The 21542-nt window shown below is 38.1% G+C and overlaps 1 protein-coding gene across 1 annotated transcript in view; it reads right to left on the minus strand.

Moving 5' to 3' along the window:
- Positions 1-7317: 7317 nt before the first annotated feature.
- The window catches only part of LOC107730568 (fidgetin), a 70701-nt gene continuing 56476 nt past the window's right edge, over positions 7318-21542 (minus strand). The window contains exon 2 of the mRNA XM_016541423.1: positions 7318-9848. Coding sequence (XP_016396909.1) covers positions 7627-9840 — 2214 coding nt within the window. The 5' untranslated portion in view covers positions 9841-9848 and the 3' untranslated portion in view covers positions 7318-7626. The remainder of the gene's footprint in view (positions 9849-21542) is intronic.

Raw genomic sequence — 21542 nt, forward strand, 5'->3', positions numbered from 1 at the left:
TGGTTAGAAGACAGTATCAGATGATGCATTACACAGCAACACTAGCCGGTATTGGCTGCCACACTGTGACCTATATCGAAGTAAAAGAGACTTGCAGACACCATGCTCTCAACACCAGAGTTGCAGAATTAATTGCATTTTAATGAACACTGAGGCAACCTTCCAGGTATTTGAAATAAAATGGAAATGTACAGTCAAAAGAGAAAGAAGTTACAATGTTTCTCCCATTAGTGTCCGATTCTGAAGGCGTTTGCGTTAATTTATCTTCCCACGAAGAAGCCATAAGCACAAACTGCATGTGACGTTCACCTTCTTTCTGTATTTAAGACATAAATTACAAATATGATCACCTCAATAAAAAATACTTCTCGTCCCCTCGTTGCTAGCACATTCCCTGCGTTTCTGTGGAGGGCCCTGTTGAATTGCATCCATTAAGAGAGAGTATTTTAACATGTACAGCCATGGTAATGACACGCAGCTCTTTACAAATGAAACAGCCATGGGCACCAAATGCACCAACTTCCCAATGTTAATTGTACTGCAGCTTCCCACGCATAGACCATCCAACTACATAATTATGCCATCACAAAAAAAAAGGGGGGGGGGATCCAGGGCATTAATGGAATGTCTTATTCAAAATGAAGAATAATGAAATATCACAAACAATGGAAACTGTATTTAAGAAATGCAGCAAATGGTTTTGGAAACAGATGCTAATGGTCATCTTTCAGAAGCGTAATTACTGGGTAGCATCAGGACGACTCGTTTTAAGGCGTGCAGGCTTGAAACCTGCTGCTTAAACTCCAGGTATTGTGCTTTAAAAGCTTTAGTTTTTGTTTAATGCAAAAGTGTGCAGCCTTTTAAATGGGTTGCGTTGTAAAAACTTTAACAAAGAACACCTTCAGGCCCTTTCTAAAGTCTCAGTGTACATGGACTGGGCAATACAATGAATAGTCAATAAATTCACAATGATTTTGCTTATGATATATCATTTAGCAAAACATTGTGATGATTTTCAAGTTTCAATATGTCGCAAAAATCATTTCCATGAATCAGTTCAAACTGTCTTTTACAATAAATTAATTCAAAACCATATTTTTTTTCCCCCCAAGGCTAACCCTAACAGACTACTAAGGCAACTTAAGACAGAACCCAAACTGCTGTTATTTTATCATATCATGTATACCAATTCAGAGTACATATATAAATAGCAAAATTTATGTATTGAATGTTGCAACAGGATGGAAAAAATAAAGAAATAAAACGTGTAGAGTGCTTTTCACAATACATGGTTTCAAAGCAGCTTTACAGAAAAACATCCTAAAATGATTCAAACATCCATTAATAACTCAAGCTGTATTTACAGCTGATTGAGAAATATTACAGTTTCCTACCGTTTGAGGGGGTTAATAGTTTTGTACAGATATTAGATTTGATTTTATTGGCTGGCTCCTGAAAAATATCCATCAGCATTTCTAAATTTGTACATTCATGCATGATAATGACTGTGCATTTCCAAACAAAATGATAGACAAACATAAATCAATGTAAAAATTGTCATTACTGGATGTCTATGCCGGTGCCCAGTTATGATTTGATTTTATTGAATTTTTTTTTTTTTTTACAAAGGAAGTTCACATAAAAAAAAAAAGTTCGATATATTGTGCAGTGTATAGGTCTCTCTCAAATATATATTTCCATTTACCATGTCATTTAAATTAAATACAGAAAAGCAAAAACACAGAGATTCATAGAGAGATTTGAACTAAAATTGTGATGCATCTGGAATGCAACAGAAAGAAAAATAAAACACGACGTTTCAAAAGCATTTGAATGATCTTTTATTGTCCTTTGTCCCTATGCATACATGAAAATACATTTACGTTGAATGTAATTATGGCAATATTGTACATACACACACATATTAACATGTATGTGGAGCGTTTCAAAATGTTACACTAATAACAAATGTACATTAAGTACACAAATGTGCAAGTGTATCTAATGTACAAATATGGTATATGAAATGTACCTACATTTCATATAGAATTTTCATATATAAAAATGCACACACACTTCATAAGTGCACGCACACACATCCACATGCACACTACAGTTCACAAAGCGGGGAAAGTGATTTACTTCAATTGAAAAATGAAAGGAAAACATTGCATGTAGAGACCTTGGAGAAGACCTATACAGTCCACAATATCCCAGATCGCGGCGGCATAATGAATCGTCAAGTTCAGTGTGCATCGTCTCTGCCTAATGTGTCTTTTCAGTATGTGCAGCTACTCCACTGCTCAGTGTACGGACAGACAGTCTTTCTGAGGTAGACTGCTCAAGTTAAAGAACAAACCTTTTCTATTTTTTCGTTCTTTTAAATTTTTTTTTTATACGTTTTTCTTCTTTTTTTATTTTCTTTTATACAAATGTGTGACATTCAAAAAAGACAGAACATAGGTACTACATGTCAATATGTAGCAATGAGGTAGAAATGGTCGTAAAGACTAATGGTTGAAAAACAAACACTGGTGACACTTAAAAGAAACAACCATCAACAATAGCGCTGAAGCAAATTAATACAGAAAAAACAAAATCAAGTGATCTTTTTTTTGTATTAATACCTATACAGGAGATGTGCTTTAAAACTTTGTACTTTTTGGATGTTCCCACATTTCCTTTGCAATCAATTAAAGGAAGGTTCCGGTTCAATACAAGTTAATGGAACACTCCACTATTTTTGAAAATAGGCTCATTTTCCAACTCCCCTAGAGTTAATTGACATCATAATATTGATTACCACTGAAAATAGTTTGGACGAATCCCTCAGTTTAAAAAAACAAAACAAATCAAAATTCATAGTTACAGCAACACTTGCAATGGAAGTAAACAGGTCAAGAGTTCTGGAGGGTTTAAAAGCATTTTTGTTAAAGCACTTACATGAATTATGCAGCGCAAGGCTGTAAATTTGTTTAAATTAACCTTTCTGAAGTGAGAATACTTTTCTAGTGGATGAATGCCTGAATATCATGATAATTCCTGTGAGTTATAGGCTTTACTGTACATTGTTAAAGCTGTATCCAATTTTTTCAACCTCAATGTCATGACAAAGTTAGTATTTTAAATCAAACTAGTCTTATGTTAACAAGTAATGGCTATAATATTGGCTGTAATGTTGAAACAAAAATAACTGGCCCTGTGTTCTTGTAAATGATTGTAAATGTTACAGTGACCATGGTTTGTGTTAAAAGGAGTGACGTGCCCAAAAATATTTTCTGTACTAATTGATATTATGCTACTAATGCTGTCAAGAACATTCCTTTAAGAAATTACAAAGGGCTTTCAAAAATAAAATTTAGTAATCTGTTTTGTTCAAGGGCATTTAGGCTGCAAACATTAGCCCTACAAAAACAACACCAGCAGTAGCACTAAAAGATCATTTTTCTTTTCAGGGTCAATGTGAGATTTGTTCATCAGTGCTATTTGGCTTTGAAATCCAGAGTATGATCATTGTCAACAAAACTGAGATCTATACTTTGTGGATATCACAGGTTTAATCAATGTGAAGTCCCATATAAATTTCCATAAAAGTGTGGATGAATTCAAATCTTCAGAGATACGGATCAGTTTTTGATCTTAAATAGATTTGTTCGCTTTGGTTTTGAGAGAGGACAATTAAGTGGGATAGGCTTTAACACAAAACATAAAAAGTGCATTTGACAAATTGCACAATAGTAACTTTTCTTCAAAACAACACAAAACAAAAACAAGAAAGCAGAATGAAAATACCACTTAAGAAAAAAAAAAAGTTTCCACTTTAGACTACAAAACAAGGCTAGAAATCGTAGTCCTTTGGGTGTACATATCACTTTACGAACATTGTGAAGTAAGTGGTGTGTCACAGCTACTGAAAAGACTGGATGTCTGCCAAAAAAGCAGATATTTCTTCCAAGGATATGTAATATATATACACATGTATTGGAGGAATGATGCCTCCAACTGCTAAATAAGCACCTTAAAATGGTGTCAAATTACACTACAGTGGACCAAAAAAAAAAAAATTTGAAAACAGAGTGTGCATCCTTCCAACGTTTGAGACACATGATATAAAGGCAGAGAAAAAGAGAGAGACTGACTGAGGGACACATCGCTTCACCAACTCTCTAGTGCTAGACAAAAAAGCTGACTCAAATGATCAGAGAAAGTAAACATAGCAAGAAACAAACAAAAAATACATTCAAACATAGGGTTTCCTCTTACGCTTACCAACATCCTGTGCTACCTTGGGCTAGAAGCATACTGTATGCAAGTACACAAATACAGAAGCTTAGTTGAAGTACTGCAAGAGCATGTTGCACGTACTTGCAATATTGTGGAAGTAACATACATCCATACTCAAAGGGGCGATAGAGTTTCCTTCAAATGTCTACACCAGGAAACTGGGTGTACAAACATAAATATATAAAGAGTTTGACTAACTTGCTCAGCAAGATTCTCTAAATAAACTGTTGTGCCGCCATTATAGTAGTTGTCTTGATGCTGCATCCCATGTGGATAACATTCTAATTGATGGGTTGAGTTGTGGGCAATATTAACTGTTAAAGTGTGCATGGAATCATACCTTTGGAATAATAATTTCAACATACTACGATTTGGGACACAGTAATTCTAATTTCGAACACTATTTAGGACAAATAGTATGCAAACTGGGACGCAGCATGAATGTAGAAAAAGTTTATAGTAATGCCTACTTTAGTGCCACTTGCATTACGTTATGAATTGTAGTATGACGCATTTTGGAAAGCAACAACACTAGCAATCTTCTAACCTGCGTTGCTATAAGCACTTGCATACTTGCGTAGAGTATATTCCTGGCTTTAGGCAACGTGGCCCCAGTAAGTGGCCCCAAAAAGACCCCATCAATAATATGTGTGTGTGTGTTTACACAAAGGGGTGTTTAGAGTCATCTGGGCACTCAAAGCAGAAGAATTGCACAGGTAGTGTGAGACAAATGTTTGTTGTTTCTTTCTTTCTTTTTTTTTTGGAAAAAAGGCAGCTTGTTCTTAATGGAGGCTTCAGAGCAGAGCAAACCTAAAGAGGTTGAAGACACCAAGCTCTCATCTTTCTGTTCTAGTTGCAGAGAAAATAGTGCTAAACTGAGGTAGAACAGAATGCAGGGTACACGCGATCCTTCAGATATCTTTACACCAACACCACACAGCAGCAGGACAGAGTCAGAAACAAAAACGAACCATACGTAACTGTTACGAAGAATGTGAAAATATTTCCACTTCAAGAATCTGGTAGCCTCTTTGTAAAGTTGTGGTTCACCCCAACTCTATTCTGCAGAGAGGAGACAAACACGCAAATGTTGACGTCCACTGCATACTCTGGTATTGACCTGGTTTCGGACGAACCTCATCTACACAAAAGATAGTGCCCATCTCTGACTCGAGCATTCGTTGTAGAGTCTGAACCAGAGCATGTGAGCGGAGCGGAGTGGTAATATTTCCTTAAGAGCGCAGAGCGCCTTTCTGAAGATTCCGCTCCGCTCGCTCAATACGCTCAGCGCCGCTCGCTCAACCCAGAATGCCGTTTGGTGATTTGCTTGTTCGAGATCGAGAATCTGTAGAGATCGAGAATAGTAGAGCAGCTATGGAGTCCAGATATTGTTTCAACGAAGTTGCAAGCCTTATACATAAATGTAAAGTAAAAATCAAAGTTAAGAATGAGCAGGGAGAAGAAACTGAGAGGGAGTGCGGGGAGACTGTTAAAGTTAGTACAGATTCATATTGATTACAGAAAGCACGAAGATGTATGCAAACATGGTGCAGCAAAAGGTGAGCTAGTTACATACCATAATAAATGAATAAACAGGTAGGCTAAGGTTATATTCGGTTGTACGGAGCCCCGATCAGTTAGAGCGACTGAGCGGAGCGCACGTCACACCGCTCCGCTTCGCTCACATGCTCTGGTCTGAACTGTGCTATGCAGGGAGGAACAGGTGCTGTAGTCAATACTGGCACACAATTCTGCTTTCGAAACTTAAAGCAATGTCCACAATGGAATTTAAACATAATTTAGAAAGAACAATAAGAATATAACATAACTCCCCAAATTTTTCTTCCAAACAACCCAGAAATGTTCTGGTTACATTCATAGTCATATCCTTTTCATTTTTTAATTGTTTGAGGTAAACCTAGAGTTTTAGAAGAAGCAAATTAGAAACCAAACCCAATGTAGTCAGCAGTATGTAGTGCTATCGCATAAACTTTTTTTGAGGTACTGTACAAATCACAATCACTTTCCTGAGTTTTTGAAGAAAATCAAACACAAATTAATTTCATAAATTAGGATCCGGATTCAAAGTACAACATGGACCTTCTCCTGCCCTTCCTGGGGTCTACAGGTCAGACTTGATTGAGGAATACTGTTGTTCTTTTGAGAGAAGTGTCAAAAACAAGGAAAGGAACGAAAAGCAGAACAGGTCTGATTTAGTTTCATGTTAAAGCTCTCTATATTAGCACATGCCACCAATGTAGATGGTGAGGCAAACAAATCCAAATCAATAAAGCACCACTTCAGGCACTTCACAGCAACAAAATCTCAAAGCAGAAGAATTGCACAGGTAGTGTGAGACAAATGTTTGTTGTTTCTTTCTTTCTTTTTTTTTTGGAAAAAAGGCAGCTTGTTCTTAATGGAGGCTTCAGAGCAGAGCAAACCTAAAGAGGTTGAAGACACCAAGCTCTCATCTTTCTGTTCTAGTTGCAGAGAAAATAGTGCTAAACTGAGGTAGAACAGAATGCAGGGTACACGCGATCCTTCAGATATCTTTACACCAACACCACACAGCAGCAGGACAGAGTCAGAAACAAAAACGAACCATACGTAACTGTTACGAAGAATGTGAAAATATTTCCACTTCAAGAATCTGGTAGCCTCTTTGTAAAGTTGTGGTTCACCCCAACTCTATTCTGCAGAGAGGAGACAAACACGCAAATGTTGACGTCCACTGCATACTCTGGTATTGACCTGGTTTCGGACGAACCTCATCTACACAAAAGATAGTGCCCATCTCTGACTCGAGCATTCGTTGTAGAGTCTGAACCAGAGCATGTGAGCGGAGCGGAGTGGTAATATTTCCTTAAGAGCGCAGAGCGCCTTTCTGAAGATTCCGCTCCGCTCGCTCAATACGCTCAGCGCCGCTCGCTCAACCCAGAATGCCGTTTGGTGATTTGCTTGTTCGAGATCGAGAATCTGTAGAGATCGAGAATAGTAGAGCAGCAGCAACAAAATCTCAAAAACAGCAGAATGATATTTACACACAAAGAAGTTTGTCCTCACTTACAGAGTTCCTCGGTAAGTGGAGCTCTGCGTCTGCAGTACTGAGCCCAGAAAACAGTATTTCTCTGTCTGGATTATGTGCAAAGGGCCAGACCTTGACTTAAGTACAGCCATGCATCATTCAACTGTATCTGACCGTCCTTCAGGTTCTTCTTTAGGGTCATCTACATTTGTAATAACCACACTGTTTAACTGCATGTGTCACGCAAAGAATTCTGAATTGTATCCCCTCTTAGAGTAAAGGAGGTCACCCCTCAGATTTCATTACGCCCCCGCTCTTTACTGACTACAACCAAACATCTTATTCCATTCAGTGTATGTATCGAGTTCTTTCTGTGATATGCTGGGCTGGATTTTGCAGAACACATTCTCAAAGTCTTGGTATGACACCGGTCTCATCTGACCTGGCATCATTCCGGAAAGGTCTGCGCTGGACATGCCATGGAGAGGACCAACCATGGCCTCCTGGCAAAGTCGGACCACATCCAACCCGGAGAAGCCGTCTGTCCGCTGAACAAGCAGCGCAACCTCTTTGTCGCTGAGGCAGTAGTTGTGCTGTGAGAGCAGCTGGCTGATTATCTGGTGTCGTGCAGCGGCATCCGGTAAGGGGACGAGCAACCGCTTTACAAAGTACCTTCGTAGAGACTCATCAATCTCTTCCGGTTTGCTGGTGGAACATACTACTAGAACATGTTCCTCTGGTGAGCTCAGAACTCCATCGAGCTGGAGGAGGAGTTCACTCTTGATTCGGTTCACTGGACTTTCTTCGCTCAACTGGGCAGACAACAGCAGATCTACATCGCTGATGAAAACCACCGAAGGCTGCCGGCAACGAGCAACAAGGAATGAGGCCTGGACGATCTTCTCGCCCTCTCCAAGCCATTTTGTGACCAGAGCAGAGCCACTAAGGAGGAGGAAAGCTGCGCCAAGCTGACTGGCCATACACCGGCCAAGCAGAGTCCGGCCCGTGCCCTGAGGTCCAAATAGAAGGATGCTGCGAGGTAATGTTGCCATACCGCTGAACATGTCTGGCCTCAGAATAGGCCACAGGACCTCATCCTTGATGGTGGCTTTTGCCATCTCCAGTCCAGCAATGTCACTCCAGTCAACAGGGGGTGTCTGCTGCAGAATCTCAGTGGTGACTATCTCTACCAAACTAGCATCGCTATTTTTTAACTGCTCCTCAGCGGGGTGGCTGGATGAAGTGGCCGTGCCAATGGAATGGGGGTGTTGCTGTCTGCTGTCGTCACCGTGGTCACTCAAAACAGGGGAACCAAACTTTCCAAATGACTGGCCTGAGCGCAGGGATCCCAAGGAACCTTTGGAGGATCCGTAAGAAGGAGGGGTTAGTGCCCTGCCGGACTGGCTGCCGAATTTCCGCTGCTGATCCGGTGGCATTGACTGCTTTGTGGGCTTAAATGCCAAAGATGATGTGTCAGCGTTCCTGTCAAATCCATTCCCTCTGGTTGAGTCAACAAGACTGTTGTCTGGCATTCTGTACATGGGGCTTTGAGCAGAACGCTGCTGGCTGTAGTTGAAATTTCCATAACTGGATTCCATATCTCCCTGGCCCGTCATGTAAAATGCTTTTCTTTTCAGTGTGTTGGCCGAGCTGCCATTCAAAGGTGTTGGTGCAATTGGTGCATGGTTGTGGGACTGGTAGGAGTAACCGGGAAGGGTGGAAGGGGGTAGGGGTGTGGGGGCAGCAATGCCTGAGGGCAAGTAAGCTGAGGGAGGGGGTGCTCCTCCTGGGCTGTAGCCTGGGGCAACAGCAGTCTGTGGGGGATAACCTGCTGGAGGGTAATTGTAACTGGAGAGATTGGGGGAACTTGCATTATAGCTGGGCACCAGGGTAGGAGGTGGTGGGGGTGGAGGCTGAAGGAGCCCAGCGCTGTGCAAAGGTGAGGGATGTGGGGACGGGAGAGCTGGTGTGCTTTGCCCACCGCTGTAAGTGGAATGCAAGTACGAGCCATTGTAACTGCTAGCGAATTCCTGAGAGGGGATCCCCGAGTGCAGTGCAGTAGACGCATGATTCCCGCAGTTACTGCTGGAGTAGCTGGGCTCACTCAAGCTACTTGCCACCCCCGAGGAGCTGCCAACACTTGCAGTCACATCTGGAGGAGGCAGGGCGGGTGTCATGCCAGTCTTACTTACAAAAACCACATCTGCAGCACAGCTCATTGGGTAGATCCCCTCCTGCCATGCTTCGCTCTCTGACTTGCGTCCATTTAAGAGTCCTGGGGCACTCTCAGAGTACGAGCACAGGAGCGCCCGCTCACTGGGACCCTCCAGGATACCAGAATACTTCTCTGCATATTTCTTCAGAAGGTTGGAGGCCGTCAGTGCTGATATATCGTCATTGGCCCAGGCATACTGGTAGGTCCTCTGCAGGTGTCCACGGTATGCCTCTGCTTTATGTGCGGGGGAACGTGTTGTGGATGAGATGTCGAAATGTTGCTCGGCCCACTGCACATGCTCTGGGGTCCACTGCATCTTTAAGCCTAAGCAATCAAGAAACAAAAACAAGCAGGTGTGAGAAACTTGCACTCATGAATAGAGACTGATAGATCTGCCATGCTGATTCATCTGAAATGGCTGAAATTTAGCTGATAACTGTGATTGTAATGGAAGTAGTCATGTGGCTTAGTGTTGATGGGTAGTACAATTTTTAGTGAATTTTGAGCCAAACATGTTATGTTTTTAATTTGAACGATTTGCAAAGTTATGGTTTGCAAATGTTAATTACATAATGTTTAAAGACATTTTTCATGCATATAATTTTATTTAAATTATTTTCAAATAATTTTAGAGAACTGTGATTAAATATTGTGAAAAATCAGTGTTATACAGAAATCAGTGCTTGTCATTAAAAACACATTGGTCGACCACTGGGGTTTTCAAGGTTTTCTTTTTTTTTGACACGTCGGAATCAATGATCCAATAAGCAACTGCTATTGAAAAGAAACAAAATACACACAAACAGCAACAACAAGAGTAAAATATGATTTCCATTTTCCCCCATCCAACTCTCAGAGAGCCATGGCTTCACATCGCAGGCACTGCTTACAGTTGGTATCGCAGGAACAGTGCAGATTTGGGCCTCCAACACCTGGTTAGCACAGTATAATGCACCCTGCACACAGCCGAGTGACACAGACATCGCAGGTCACTCTATAATCCAACTCTCATCTAAAGCAGTCCCAGACAGTTTCAAATCTGCTTGGAGGAGTGCAGCAAAGCAATCTCCCAGGCAGCGCTCTACTGCTTTCATCACACAAACTCACAGCACGGCATGAATTACAACAGCTTTCTGTCTGCCGCCCGCCTCCCGGAGCACAAGGAACTGGAAAGGGGGAAAAACATGCCTGCCTCCCTCTCGTTCGCTCTAATGCTCCCCTTTCTCTCTCTTCCTTTTACTCTGACGCTCTGGGTTCTGCCTCTCTCTTTCTCACTGTCTTTTCTCTCCACAGCCTCTGTCTTTTATTGGCTCCAGGGCTCAAAAGCCACCATCAAGTTTAATCCCAAACGCCATCTGCAAACACAAGCAGTTACATACGCTGTCATCTTAGACACAGCATGGGATTATCAAAGAGACATTTACTCAAGAGCCGACTGGATGACGGGGGTGGTCGGTCGCACACACACTCTAGCCGTCAGTAGATAGACATCTGATGACAACAGTGTTCGGCCGTAGTGTCCAGCAGGCGTGTTATTGTGCTCACACCGCCCGCTTATCTGAGCTTACTGGGCCTAAGCACTCACAAACACTATTCACGGCACAAAGAAGAAAGAAGATGTCACAGAAAACGACACTGTTTATAAGCTTTTAGCCATGTGCCCATTTCTAAAGCCTGTCAAATTACCTAAAGACTGCACCTTTTCCTGTATTCAACGGCAATTGGGTATTTAAAAACTCAACATACCTCTCAAAACATGATATAAACAGATGATCACTCCTTGTAGCATGTGCATCATAAACGATATTATCTGATCGATATACATTCAGCTAATTAATAACATTTGTAAATGCAAGAAGCAAAATATGCACATATTTTTAATAGAACATTTTAATATATGAAAAACGCAGCGTCTGTGAACATTTTTAGCAACGACACAAATGAATCATTTTAATTCATGAAAACGGACACTTTGAACAGGTTTATGGAAATGAATCAAGCTTACCAACTCAAATGCTGTTTTCACTACTTAAGTTGAAATCTTTTTAAGGACACAAAGGATCGTGAAACTAGTCTAATTACACAGTCTTTCAGTCACTTAATGAGCAAATTAAAAGGGCACTGAAGTCACTGCATTGCAATATTACTTAATTTTGCATCACCAGCAAAAGATCACAAATATATAACATAATATCACCTAGCCCTACTTGTATTTGCAGAGTCTGTGATGTCTACTCACTACGTCTTTATAAATAAATCCCCTTTGTTACCCATCAGTGTATTGTGTGTGTATCAGAGCACTTTCTCCACAATAGAAGATGGGCATGTGGTTTTCCTTCGCCTGAATCCCCCAGCAGCCTAGTCCGACACCACACACACACACACACACACACACACACACACAGACAGAGCTAATTAGCAGGATGATGCTGAGCTAATTTGTTAATTTACAAGTTTTTAGTCAAAGGGATCGCTGCTTTGGCTGGCAAGGCTGTCAAGCCCGCGAGTTAATGACTAAGAAAGGCTGAAGACAAAGAAAGCTGGCAAGAACATGGCAGACATGCCAGCAAGCCCATTAATAAAGCCCAGGGATAAAACAGCGCCGCAAATCTAGACAGATGTCATTCTAGTACGATTATCAACTGATAAGCAATGTAACGCCCATGTAAGACTTGCTAGCAATAAATACATTTCATTATCAGAGCCAGACTTTCCCTTAATCAATTTCCAAAAGCATGTCTCTAGTGTGAGCATTTGTAAGTGCAAAATTGCTGCATGCAAATGTGAAAAATAAAATTATTTGGTGCAATTATGCCGGTGCAAGTGACATCTGACATCCAAATAAAAACTCATTTTTTCAACAGATCCTCATGCATTTAACTGTGCAGACAAATTACACTTTCCACACTGCGGTTAGCTGCTTTTTGTTGCTTTGCATTAAAGAAAACAAATAAACGAAAAAAAAACTGTAAAAAGTGATTTTTCGAATAGGTAAATAAATCAAAGATTATTGAATTACATTTTTACGAGAAAATACTACTTCAGTCTTTCTACTTCTAAATTTCACTTTTAGTTCAACGTGTTGCAGTGTTATTAGCAGTATAATTGAGACACTATATTAGTTTTTAGTAATATTTTGAATTGAGTTTTTATTTTTATATTTTCTGTTTTCATTTCAATTTTAGTAATTTTGTGGGTTTTAGTAGTTTTTTTTTAATATATATGTCTATGAATTTTTTATTCATTTATTTTGGTTTCAGTTGTATTAGTACATAAAGTTAAACTGAATTAAAATGAGAAATGTTGCCTTGGAAACTTGCTGATGCTGAATTTATTTATTCTTTTTTTTTAACTTTTTTTTAAAGTTAATGTTTCTTTTATTTCAAGTATCAAAAAAATTTTTTTATGGTTTTGGTTTTAGTTAATTATAATACTTTAGTTTTAGTATAACCCTGGTCACTTGTCATTTCTTTGTAATTATTTGTAAAATTTACTAGCAACTTCTGAGTAAAAATAGTAAATCCTACATAATTTTTTTTTCAGTGTGTGTTTACTACTGTATAAGACAAATGTCAGGTTAACTAAAAATATTAAACATTCACTGACATGCATTTTGACTGTGTATGTATAAAATATACCTGCAATAATAATTTTCATATCAGATTATAGTACTTTTAATACAAATATCTGCTTGTAAATATTGATTGTTCTCCTTTAATAACCTATTAAACACTGGATGCATATTTGCCATCATCCGAGGACAAGCTTTTCATTTTTTATCGTGCTAAAAAGCATGCGGCTGCAGTGCCGGCGATTATTACCTTGGGAATTCAGAGGTTCGACTATCTCCCTGCCTCTGTACATCCACTTGTTAATGCATTCATTACTCTTCTTTCATGTTCCACTTTGGAATATATATATTTATATATGGCTCCTCTCACAGGCAGGTCTTTGTGAGGAATGTGGGTGTTAACTTGCTCTACAACAAAGTAAGACATTTCAAGAGGTTGAAATCCTCCGCTGCGCACACAGAGAGATTTCAAACAATGCGCTCGTCTCGCGGTTTGATGGGTTTTATGAAACGTACTACACTCAAACAAAAGAACAAATTCACTCTAGGCTTGCCGCGATAGACGGTGCTGACGGTGATACCGGTGTCTCCCAGTCACTATTACAGAGCCATTACAAAAATAAAACCTTTCTCAACAAGAATAAAGCAGTTGGAAATGAGACAGAGGATTTATTTTACAGGGGAATAGGGAGTCGCTCTGGACACTTTGAATTCGAGTACTCACCTCATGTATGTGCCAGTATTTGTAAATTGCTTCTTTTCTATTTTTATTCAATATGCTTACTTTGACCCATCAGACGGTGTCGTCCCCATAGCTTGCTCAAACCTAAATTGGGAGCTTTGTGCAATGACACCGTTTGAGAAAGATTTGAGGATTATAACTGAACGATGGAGGAGGAAAACGAGAGGTAGAGAGAGAAGCAGAAAATGAATCATGTGCAGTCTGAATTTATACTTCACTAAATCATCAGCTTCATTCCAGTCCACGCTGTGCTCAAGTTTCAGTTAGCGCTGTGACACAAACATAAATAACACAAAAAGCACATCCTTATCACTACTAAAGGTATAAAAGTGTCACTCAGGCCTTTCTAATCTGTCATCGGTGAGTTTGCTAACTTTTTAGGGAACATGCCGACTAGCAATCTGATCAACAATGTGCTTCCTGTGACCAAAGCATAGTTTACCATATTATGCTATAGTTCATAAGGCCTTAGAAAGGGTTAGTTCACCCAAAAATGAAAATTCTGTCATTAATTACTCACCCTCGTGTTGTGCCGGCGCCGCCACACTCTCGCGTCATGATACTGTCGTGAACGTGCATCCACAAGTGACGCAGTAGAGACGGAAATGTGGAATAAAGTCTATTCTTTAAAAATAAAGAATTATTTTTGTTTTCTTTGCGCAAAAAAGTATTCTCGTGGCTTCGTAACTTCGGACTACTTTGTCGATCATCTTGGTACTTTTCTGGACCTTGAACGTGGTAGTTACCTTGCTGTCTATGGGAGGGTCAGAGAGCCCTTAGATTTTATCAAAAATATCTTAAATTGTGTTCCGAAGATGAACGAAGGTCTTACGGGTTTCGAACAACACTAGGGTGAGTAATTAATGACCGAATTTTCATTTTTGGGTGAACTAACCCTTTAATGATCAACTGATGCATTGGCCAGACATAAATCAAATAAAGTTAATACTTTACAACAAGGTGCTATTAGTTAACATTAATTAATGCAACAAACAGCAAACACATTTGCTACAGTATTTATTCATCTTTGTTAATAATTGTTAATTAAAATACAACTGATCATTGTTAGTTCATGTCAGCTCGGGTCAACTGAATAATATTAACAGATACAACTTTTGATCTTAATAATCTATTAGTAAATGTTCAAATGAACATTAACTAAGATTAATGAATGCTTTAGAAGTATTTTTCATTGTTAGTTCATGTTAACTAAAGTAGTTCACTAATGTTAACAAAAGCAACCACGATATTATTACGTGCTACCAAAATACCCAAATAAATAAATACAAACACAGATATTTAAATAAGGTCTCATTTGTTAACATAACTACATTAGATAACATGAACTAAAAATGCACACTACTGCATTTATTAAACAATGTTGATTTCAACATTTACAAATTAATTTTTTAAGTTTAAGTTGTCTGTAAGCATCAGTGTTATTTTAGTATCAATTATATACTGTTATAGTTTTTATTAAAACTTTGAATTTGCCTTTTTTATATTTTCAGTTTCAGTATATTTTTTTAGTTTATTTTAACTAAATAAGTTAAAATTTTATTTAGTTTTATTTTCAGTGCTTTTGTCATTTTTATTAGTGTTTGTTATTTTAAAAATTGACTATTTAAGTTTAATTTGTTTAGTTTTTTATTTCATTTTTAGTTTTATTTCCTGTTAGTAATTCTGGTGCTTCAACTTAAAATTATTTGAGGTAGTTGCTAAGGCAGCATTTCTTTTAATTTAAGTTTTATATCTAATATTTATATTTCACTTTATTTAAGCTTCATTTGAATTAGCAAAAATAATTTTCATCGTTTTAGTAAAGAATAATAACATTGGTAAGCATTAATGCACTGTGAATTCGCATGAACAAACAATAAACAACTAACAAATAATGCATTAACTAATGTTAATAAATGAATATGTATATACACACGTAATAAATACAAATTTGATAACACGATAAGGTCTCATTAAAAAAAAAATGTGCTTAAAAATTGTATTATGCATAGAGTGGTCTATGTAGGGTGCACCAAATCATTGACTTGTGAGGTTCCAGTTAGTTAGGATGCTATCTTAGAAGACAGCATGGCAGCTCAGCAGATTTAGGAACAGAGCAAACGTCAGCCCTAAGAAGCAGTAATTCTTCTCTATGTAATCTGAAGAGTCATATAATTACTTGTATTTGTATTAAAGGGATATTTGGAGCCAGCCTGAGGCCCCAAAGCTCAATTTCCACTGATTGACTTCTCACAAAACCCCCTTTTGTTTAATTCACCACTGTCTGCTGGCCTACTTTACGCCTGGAAAATCTTAGATTACGCTGACCATTGTCACTCATTTGGGTGAGATGCCAAACAAAAGCCGGCAAGACTGATTGATCGCAAGCTGGACTTTATTAGACGAGATATTCTTAAGGTGCATTGAATGTTTTGCTCATGGTCTAGTGCTGGTGGGTCGCAGGTCTTTTCTGAATGTCACAGATAGCAAGGAAAAACAATGTTAAATGCATAGAATAAAATACAAAATGCACAGTTATGGGAAGTAAATAAAATTAAATGTTGTAGTGTGGAGAAAATACTTCACATATCATTTGTTGACGCCAACAGACCACATCTAGCATTTGAGGAAATTAATTTGGAACTCAGCGGGATTATTACATTTAACTAAAACTAAAAACTTTAAAAAAAAATTAAATAAAAACAACAATTAAAAAAAAAAAATCTTGAAAAATTACTTGAAAAAAAAAAAAGTTAAATGAATAAAATATATATAAAAAAAACTATATAGACGTTTAAAGGAAAAACTAGTAAAAAATTACAAAAACACAGCAAAAGTACTAAAATTGAAATGAAAAAAATTAAACAAAGAAATTGAAAATTAACTAAATTGAAAATGAAAATGCAAAATATAAAAATAAAAACGGATTAAAAATATTAATAAAAATTATAACAGTATCTTACTGTTAATAAAATAACACTGACACTCAGTAGAAGCTTGTCAAACATAGACATCCTCAAAATGATAAACAAAATTACACCAAGTCAAAGAAAATATGACCCAAAATACAATAAATATGGGTTCATTTAAAGCAAAATGAAATAAGATTTGTGTTGACAACAATGTGGAGTGCAATGAATTATTGTCCATTCAGACATATTACGGCCATTAAATTCAAAACCAGAAACCACAATTGACTTTTATTCTACTCCGTCTGTGTCAAGTTTTTTTGTCCATGTTTGATTTGAAAGAAATTTTGGTTTAATTTTTTATGATAAAAAGCAGAAAGCAGAAGTAGAAACCAGTCATTTATAATTACGTGCTTTGTGCAAATTCCATTATCTCACAAACACAACGAGCTAAATTTCAAAAAGATAATAGTCAACTTTCTCTTCTGAACATCCAACCATTACCATCCACCATACTTCCTCACCTATCACAAGCTGAAACCTGACAGTAATTACTGATCATCTGTGCTCGTCTAATGGCTCTGTTAGTTCTGCGACTGATCAACACACTGAGTTTGGATGTGGAGGGGGGAGCGGGGAGCGGGAGCGAACGCACGGCGATACACTGCAGTGTGTAATTTCAGACACTGTGATCATGGTCAATGAGACAGAGAAGCTGACCTTTTTCGGATCTATTAATCTGGCTAGCCTCGGCCGATTTTAAGCAAACAGCGGCGAGCTTGTGCTCTGTCTGTCCAATTTCCCAGTGTGTAAATTGGACAGCCGCTCGCACCATTCTCAATTCATTACTGTGCTGCTGAAAGGAAGCTATGAGGTGGCGGAGAGATGTGTGTCCCGGTGTGTGTGTGTGTGTGTATCGACTAGAGATGTGCAGTTTGGTCATTTTGACTGCTCGAACACTCATAGATAAATCAGACGAGCACCGCAGTTCCATCTGAACTGTATTTAAATTGTTAAATCCTGTACATACCCATCAGACAGACGATATCTATCAGTTGTTTTTGTCTTGTTTTCATGCTAAAAATATCTAAACATCCATAAAACAACACAAAATCAGTTGAGAAGCTAAATTGCACACAATATTATTTTAATAAATATATCTTAAGTAATTTTATTTTTCTGGTATTAGATTGGCACATAGATTTATAGTAGGCTTAATACAAAAAAAGACAACTGGACAATGGGCTAGTAAAAATAAACATTGTTTGATACAATTCTGTAAGACATGAAGTTCTAGAAGCAAATAAATCTTGTTTTGAGGACATTTAGATATTTGTACTGCATGGAAAACAAGACCAAACTACAGAGAATTAAAAATAATTAGACATGATGCAACAGCCAGAGAAAAAAAACTTTTTTTTTTTGCAGTGTGATATTTTTTGATATGCATCAGATTGCATGATATCTTGCTCCATCCAAATAAAAAAATAAATAAAAAAATAAATTGTGCAGGGAATTTATCAGGGATGTAATGATGCACCCTGAGCCGGTTGAAAATCGATACAAGTATGTGATGATTCAAATTAGTTGAGATGTTAAATTAATCGCGATACAGTTAGGGGGGGTTATATGCATGTATCTCTGAGGGGCACTGACTATCTTTAGAAAAATTTAGACAGTATTTTCCTTCATCTTGCCTCTGTATAATGCATATTAAAGTAGAGTTCTGCTTTGTTTACAGCGATAACCAAGGAAACGCTGTATTTCCGCTGTTCCATAAGCGCCACCTGCTGTCAGAGAGTGAATTTGCGTCTCATGCAGCCCGTCTGCTGTTTGTTTTGTGCAGATGTTTTATGTAGTATAGTTTCACAAAACTAAAGTCAGACCATTGTGTTTTGTTTCAAATTTCTAAATTACACTGTAATTAGTTTAATTTAGATTGTACTTTAGGTAAAAAAAAATATTAATATTATCAAATTTGTCAAAATTGTCAATTTTTTTATATGCATCAGATTGCACGATGCATTGCTGTTTTTTTTTTTCAGCATCTTAAACCACTGATATGCTGTGTCAAGTTAAAAATACTGTTAATTCATCCTTAATTAAATACTGTTTATTCATTGCTGTCCCAATTTTAACCAATCAGACTGCAAGGTACTGCCCAAAATGTCAATATAACCAACCACAATTTTCTTAAAACGTTTGAAAATAAACCAATAATGAATAAATAAACCACTACAAAGCCACTAAAATATACTCAAGCACTTTCCTAGCATCGACATGCAATCGTTTCCTGCAGAATTCTGTGGCATAAAAGGCCTGTTTTCGCCGGTTCTCACTCTGGTGTTTGGTGCGGGTGGATGGATGCGGATGCCCTAGGAGGAAGCTGTCATAATTGAAACGTGGCCTAATCAGACTCATTACCATTTTGGGCAATTTGCACCACCAAAGATGCTTATTAGGTAACTGTGTTTAATAAAGCGCTCTTTAGAAAGCTAACAGTAATGAGATCTTTAAAGTCAGCTCGGAGTGTGATTATGCCAGTGGAAGTGTTTAGCCTGCCGCGCACAGACTGCTACATTTAGTCTTGTGCAATGTCATAATTAAGCCATGCAACCTGCTTTCACTGCCTCACAATGGATGCGGCTGCGGCCTGTAAAACCCAGGAAAATATTTATAATTACTGATCATTACAGCCCAGGAATTTTTATCTGCGGATGTAAACACAATTATGAGAGCCTCTTGCTTTCATGTGCCTCAAACAGAGGACTCCATATGACAAGCGTGCAAATAGTGTGGACACACATTAATTACATTTATAAATAAAAACAAGCTCGTGTTTTTGTTTCAGCGCTCCACTGATCTCTCTCGCACACACACCTTTTCCCTTTCTCCTCTTTTGGAGCAAGTCTGGGATGTGCTTCTAATTCAATCGCTACCAGAAATCATTACAGCAATTCATCTTACATATCAACTTAAAAGGTAATTTGAAAATCCATGTCGTCCTCGTTCAAATGCTGCCGGAGAGCAGAGGCCATCGTTTAGCCCCTAATTTACTCAAGAAATTTAGTCAAGGCCCTCTTAACTGCTGTGGAGCGCATGATTTTCCTGACCACGGTGAAGGAGGACACTGATGGAGGTGTTCTTTTTTTTTATGGTTGCATTTCCAGTTGGGCTGGACGACATAATGAACATTTATTTATGATATTAGCAAAGATTCTGAGAAAACAAAATTAAGCAACATTGTGAGTAGTAATTAAAGTTACTTTCATTAATCAATCTGTCCAAATATAGATAGAGAACAATAGATAGATGAATAGAACAATATAATGATTGAAAGATCATAGAATAATTAAAATAATAGACAGAAGGATAGATAGAAAGACAGACAGATTGAACAACAGAATGATAGATAAATAGACCAATAGATAAAATGAGATAGATAGATAAACAAACATTAGAACGATAGATAGAACGATAGAACGATAGATAGATAGAACGATAGATAGATAGAACAATAGATAGAACGATAGATAGACAGATAGATAGATAGATAGATAGATAGATAGTAGGGGTGCAACCAAGCGGCAACCTCCCGCTCTCTCTCGTGAAGCCAACAAGGAAGTGACTTAAACTGTAATTCGTCAACTGGCCGCTAGAGGCTGGCTGCAAAAGGGAGTCAATCCCATAGACTCCCCATGTTAAAATGCCCAACTTTACAGCAGAAAAAACATGTTTACAGTCTGGTTCAAAAAATGATTTTGGTCTATATAGCTAATTTTGCCCTTCATGACAACTGTGAGGGGGGTGAATTTTTTTATAACTCATGAAGCCAGAATTTGTATCCATCAACAGAAACATGCATTAGCCAAACTCTAACAAACCATATTAGAGATGCATTGTCAGATTTAAGTTGAACCGCGGTCCTAGTGCATGCCGAACCGTGTGTGGAGAACGGTACGGTTCGATTTTTTACCGAGAACCATTGCACCCCTAATAGATAGATAGAACGATAGATAGATAGAACGATAGATAGATATAGATAGATAGATAGATAGTAAGTAGGGGTGCTCCGATCAGGGTTTTTGAGGCTGATCACCGATCGCCGATCATAGAAAGCCGTATCTGCCGATCCGATCACCGATACCGATCTTTTTAAAGCCTTCTTTTTATCATTTATAACCATTTATTAGTGATACTCCAATCAGGATTTTTAGACATTTATTCAGGGCCTGAATTTCATTTTTGAAAATGGGGGGAATTCCCCTCTTAGGTGTCTTGTGAGAGGAGAAGCAGCTTTCACACTAGCAATAGACTCGTTGCGGTGAGTACCTCACCTTCAGCATTATAATTATTTTACCCCCGCCGGACAGAGAGAGAGACGTGCAGCTGCATGTCGTGCCAAACCTTTCATGGCAGCATCATCAGCTTGAGATCTTTTTTTTTTGAGATCGGCCTTTTTAGAGACCGCCGATCAATCATCCCAACGTAATTATCGGTCGATAGTGATCGGTAGCTGATCAATCGGAGCACCCCTAATAGATAGATAGATAAACATTAGAACAATCGATAGATAGATCGATAGATAGAAAGATAGAAAGATAGATAGATAGACAGTTAGATAGATAGATAGATAGACAGACATTAGAACGATAGATAGATAGATAGACATTAGAACGATAGATAGATAGATAGATAAACATTAGAACAATAGATAGATAGATAGATAGATAGATAGATAAACATTAGAACGATAGACAGTTAGATAGATAGATAGATAGATAGATAGATAGATA

The sequence above is a fragment of the Sinocyclocheilus rhinocerous genome, unplaced genomic scaffold (assembly GCF_001515625.1).
Source record: "Sinocyclocheilus rhinocerous isolate Xijiao unplaced genomic scaffold, SAMN03320098_v1.1 scaffold818, whole genome shotgun sequence".
NCBI classification, from domain to species: domain Eukaryota; kingdom Metazoa; phylum Chordata; class Actinopteri; order Cypriniformes; family Cyprinidae; genus Sinocyclocheilus; species Sinocyclocheilus rhinocerous.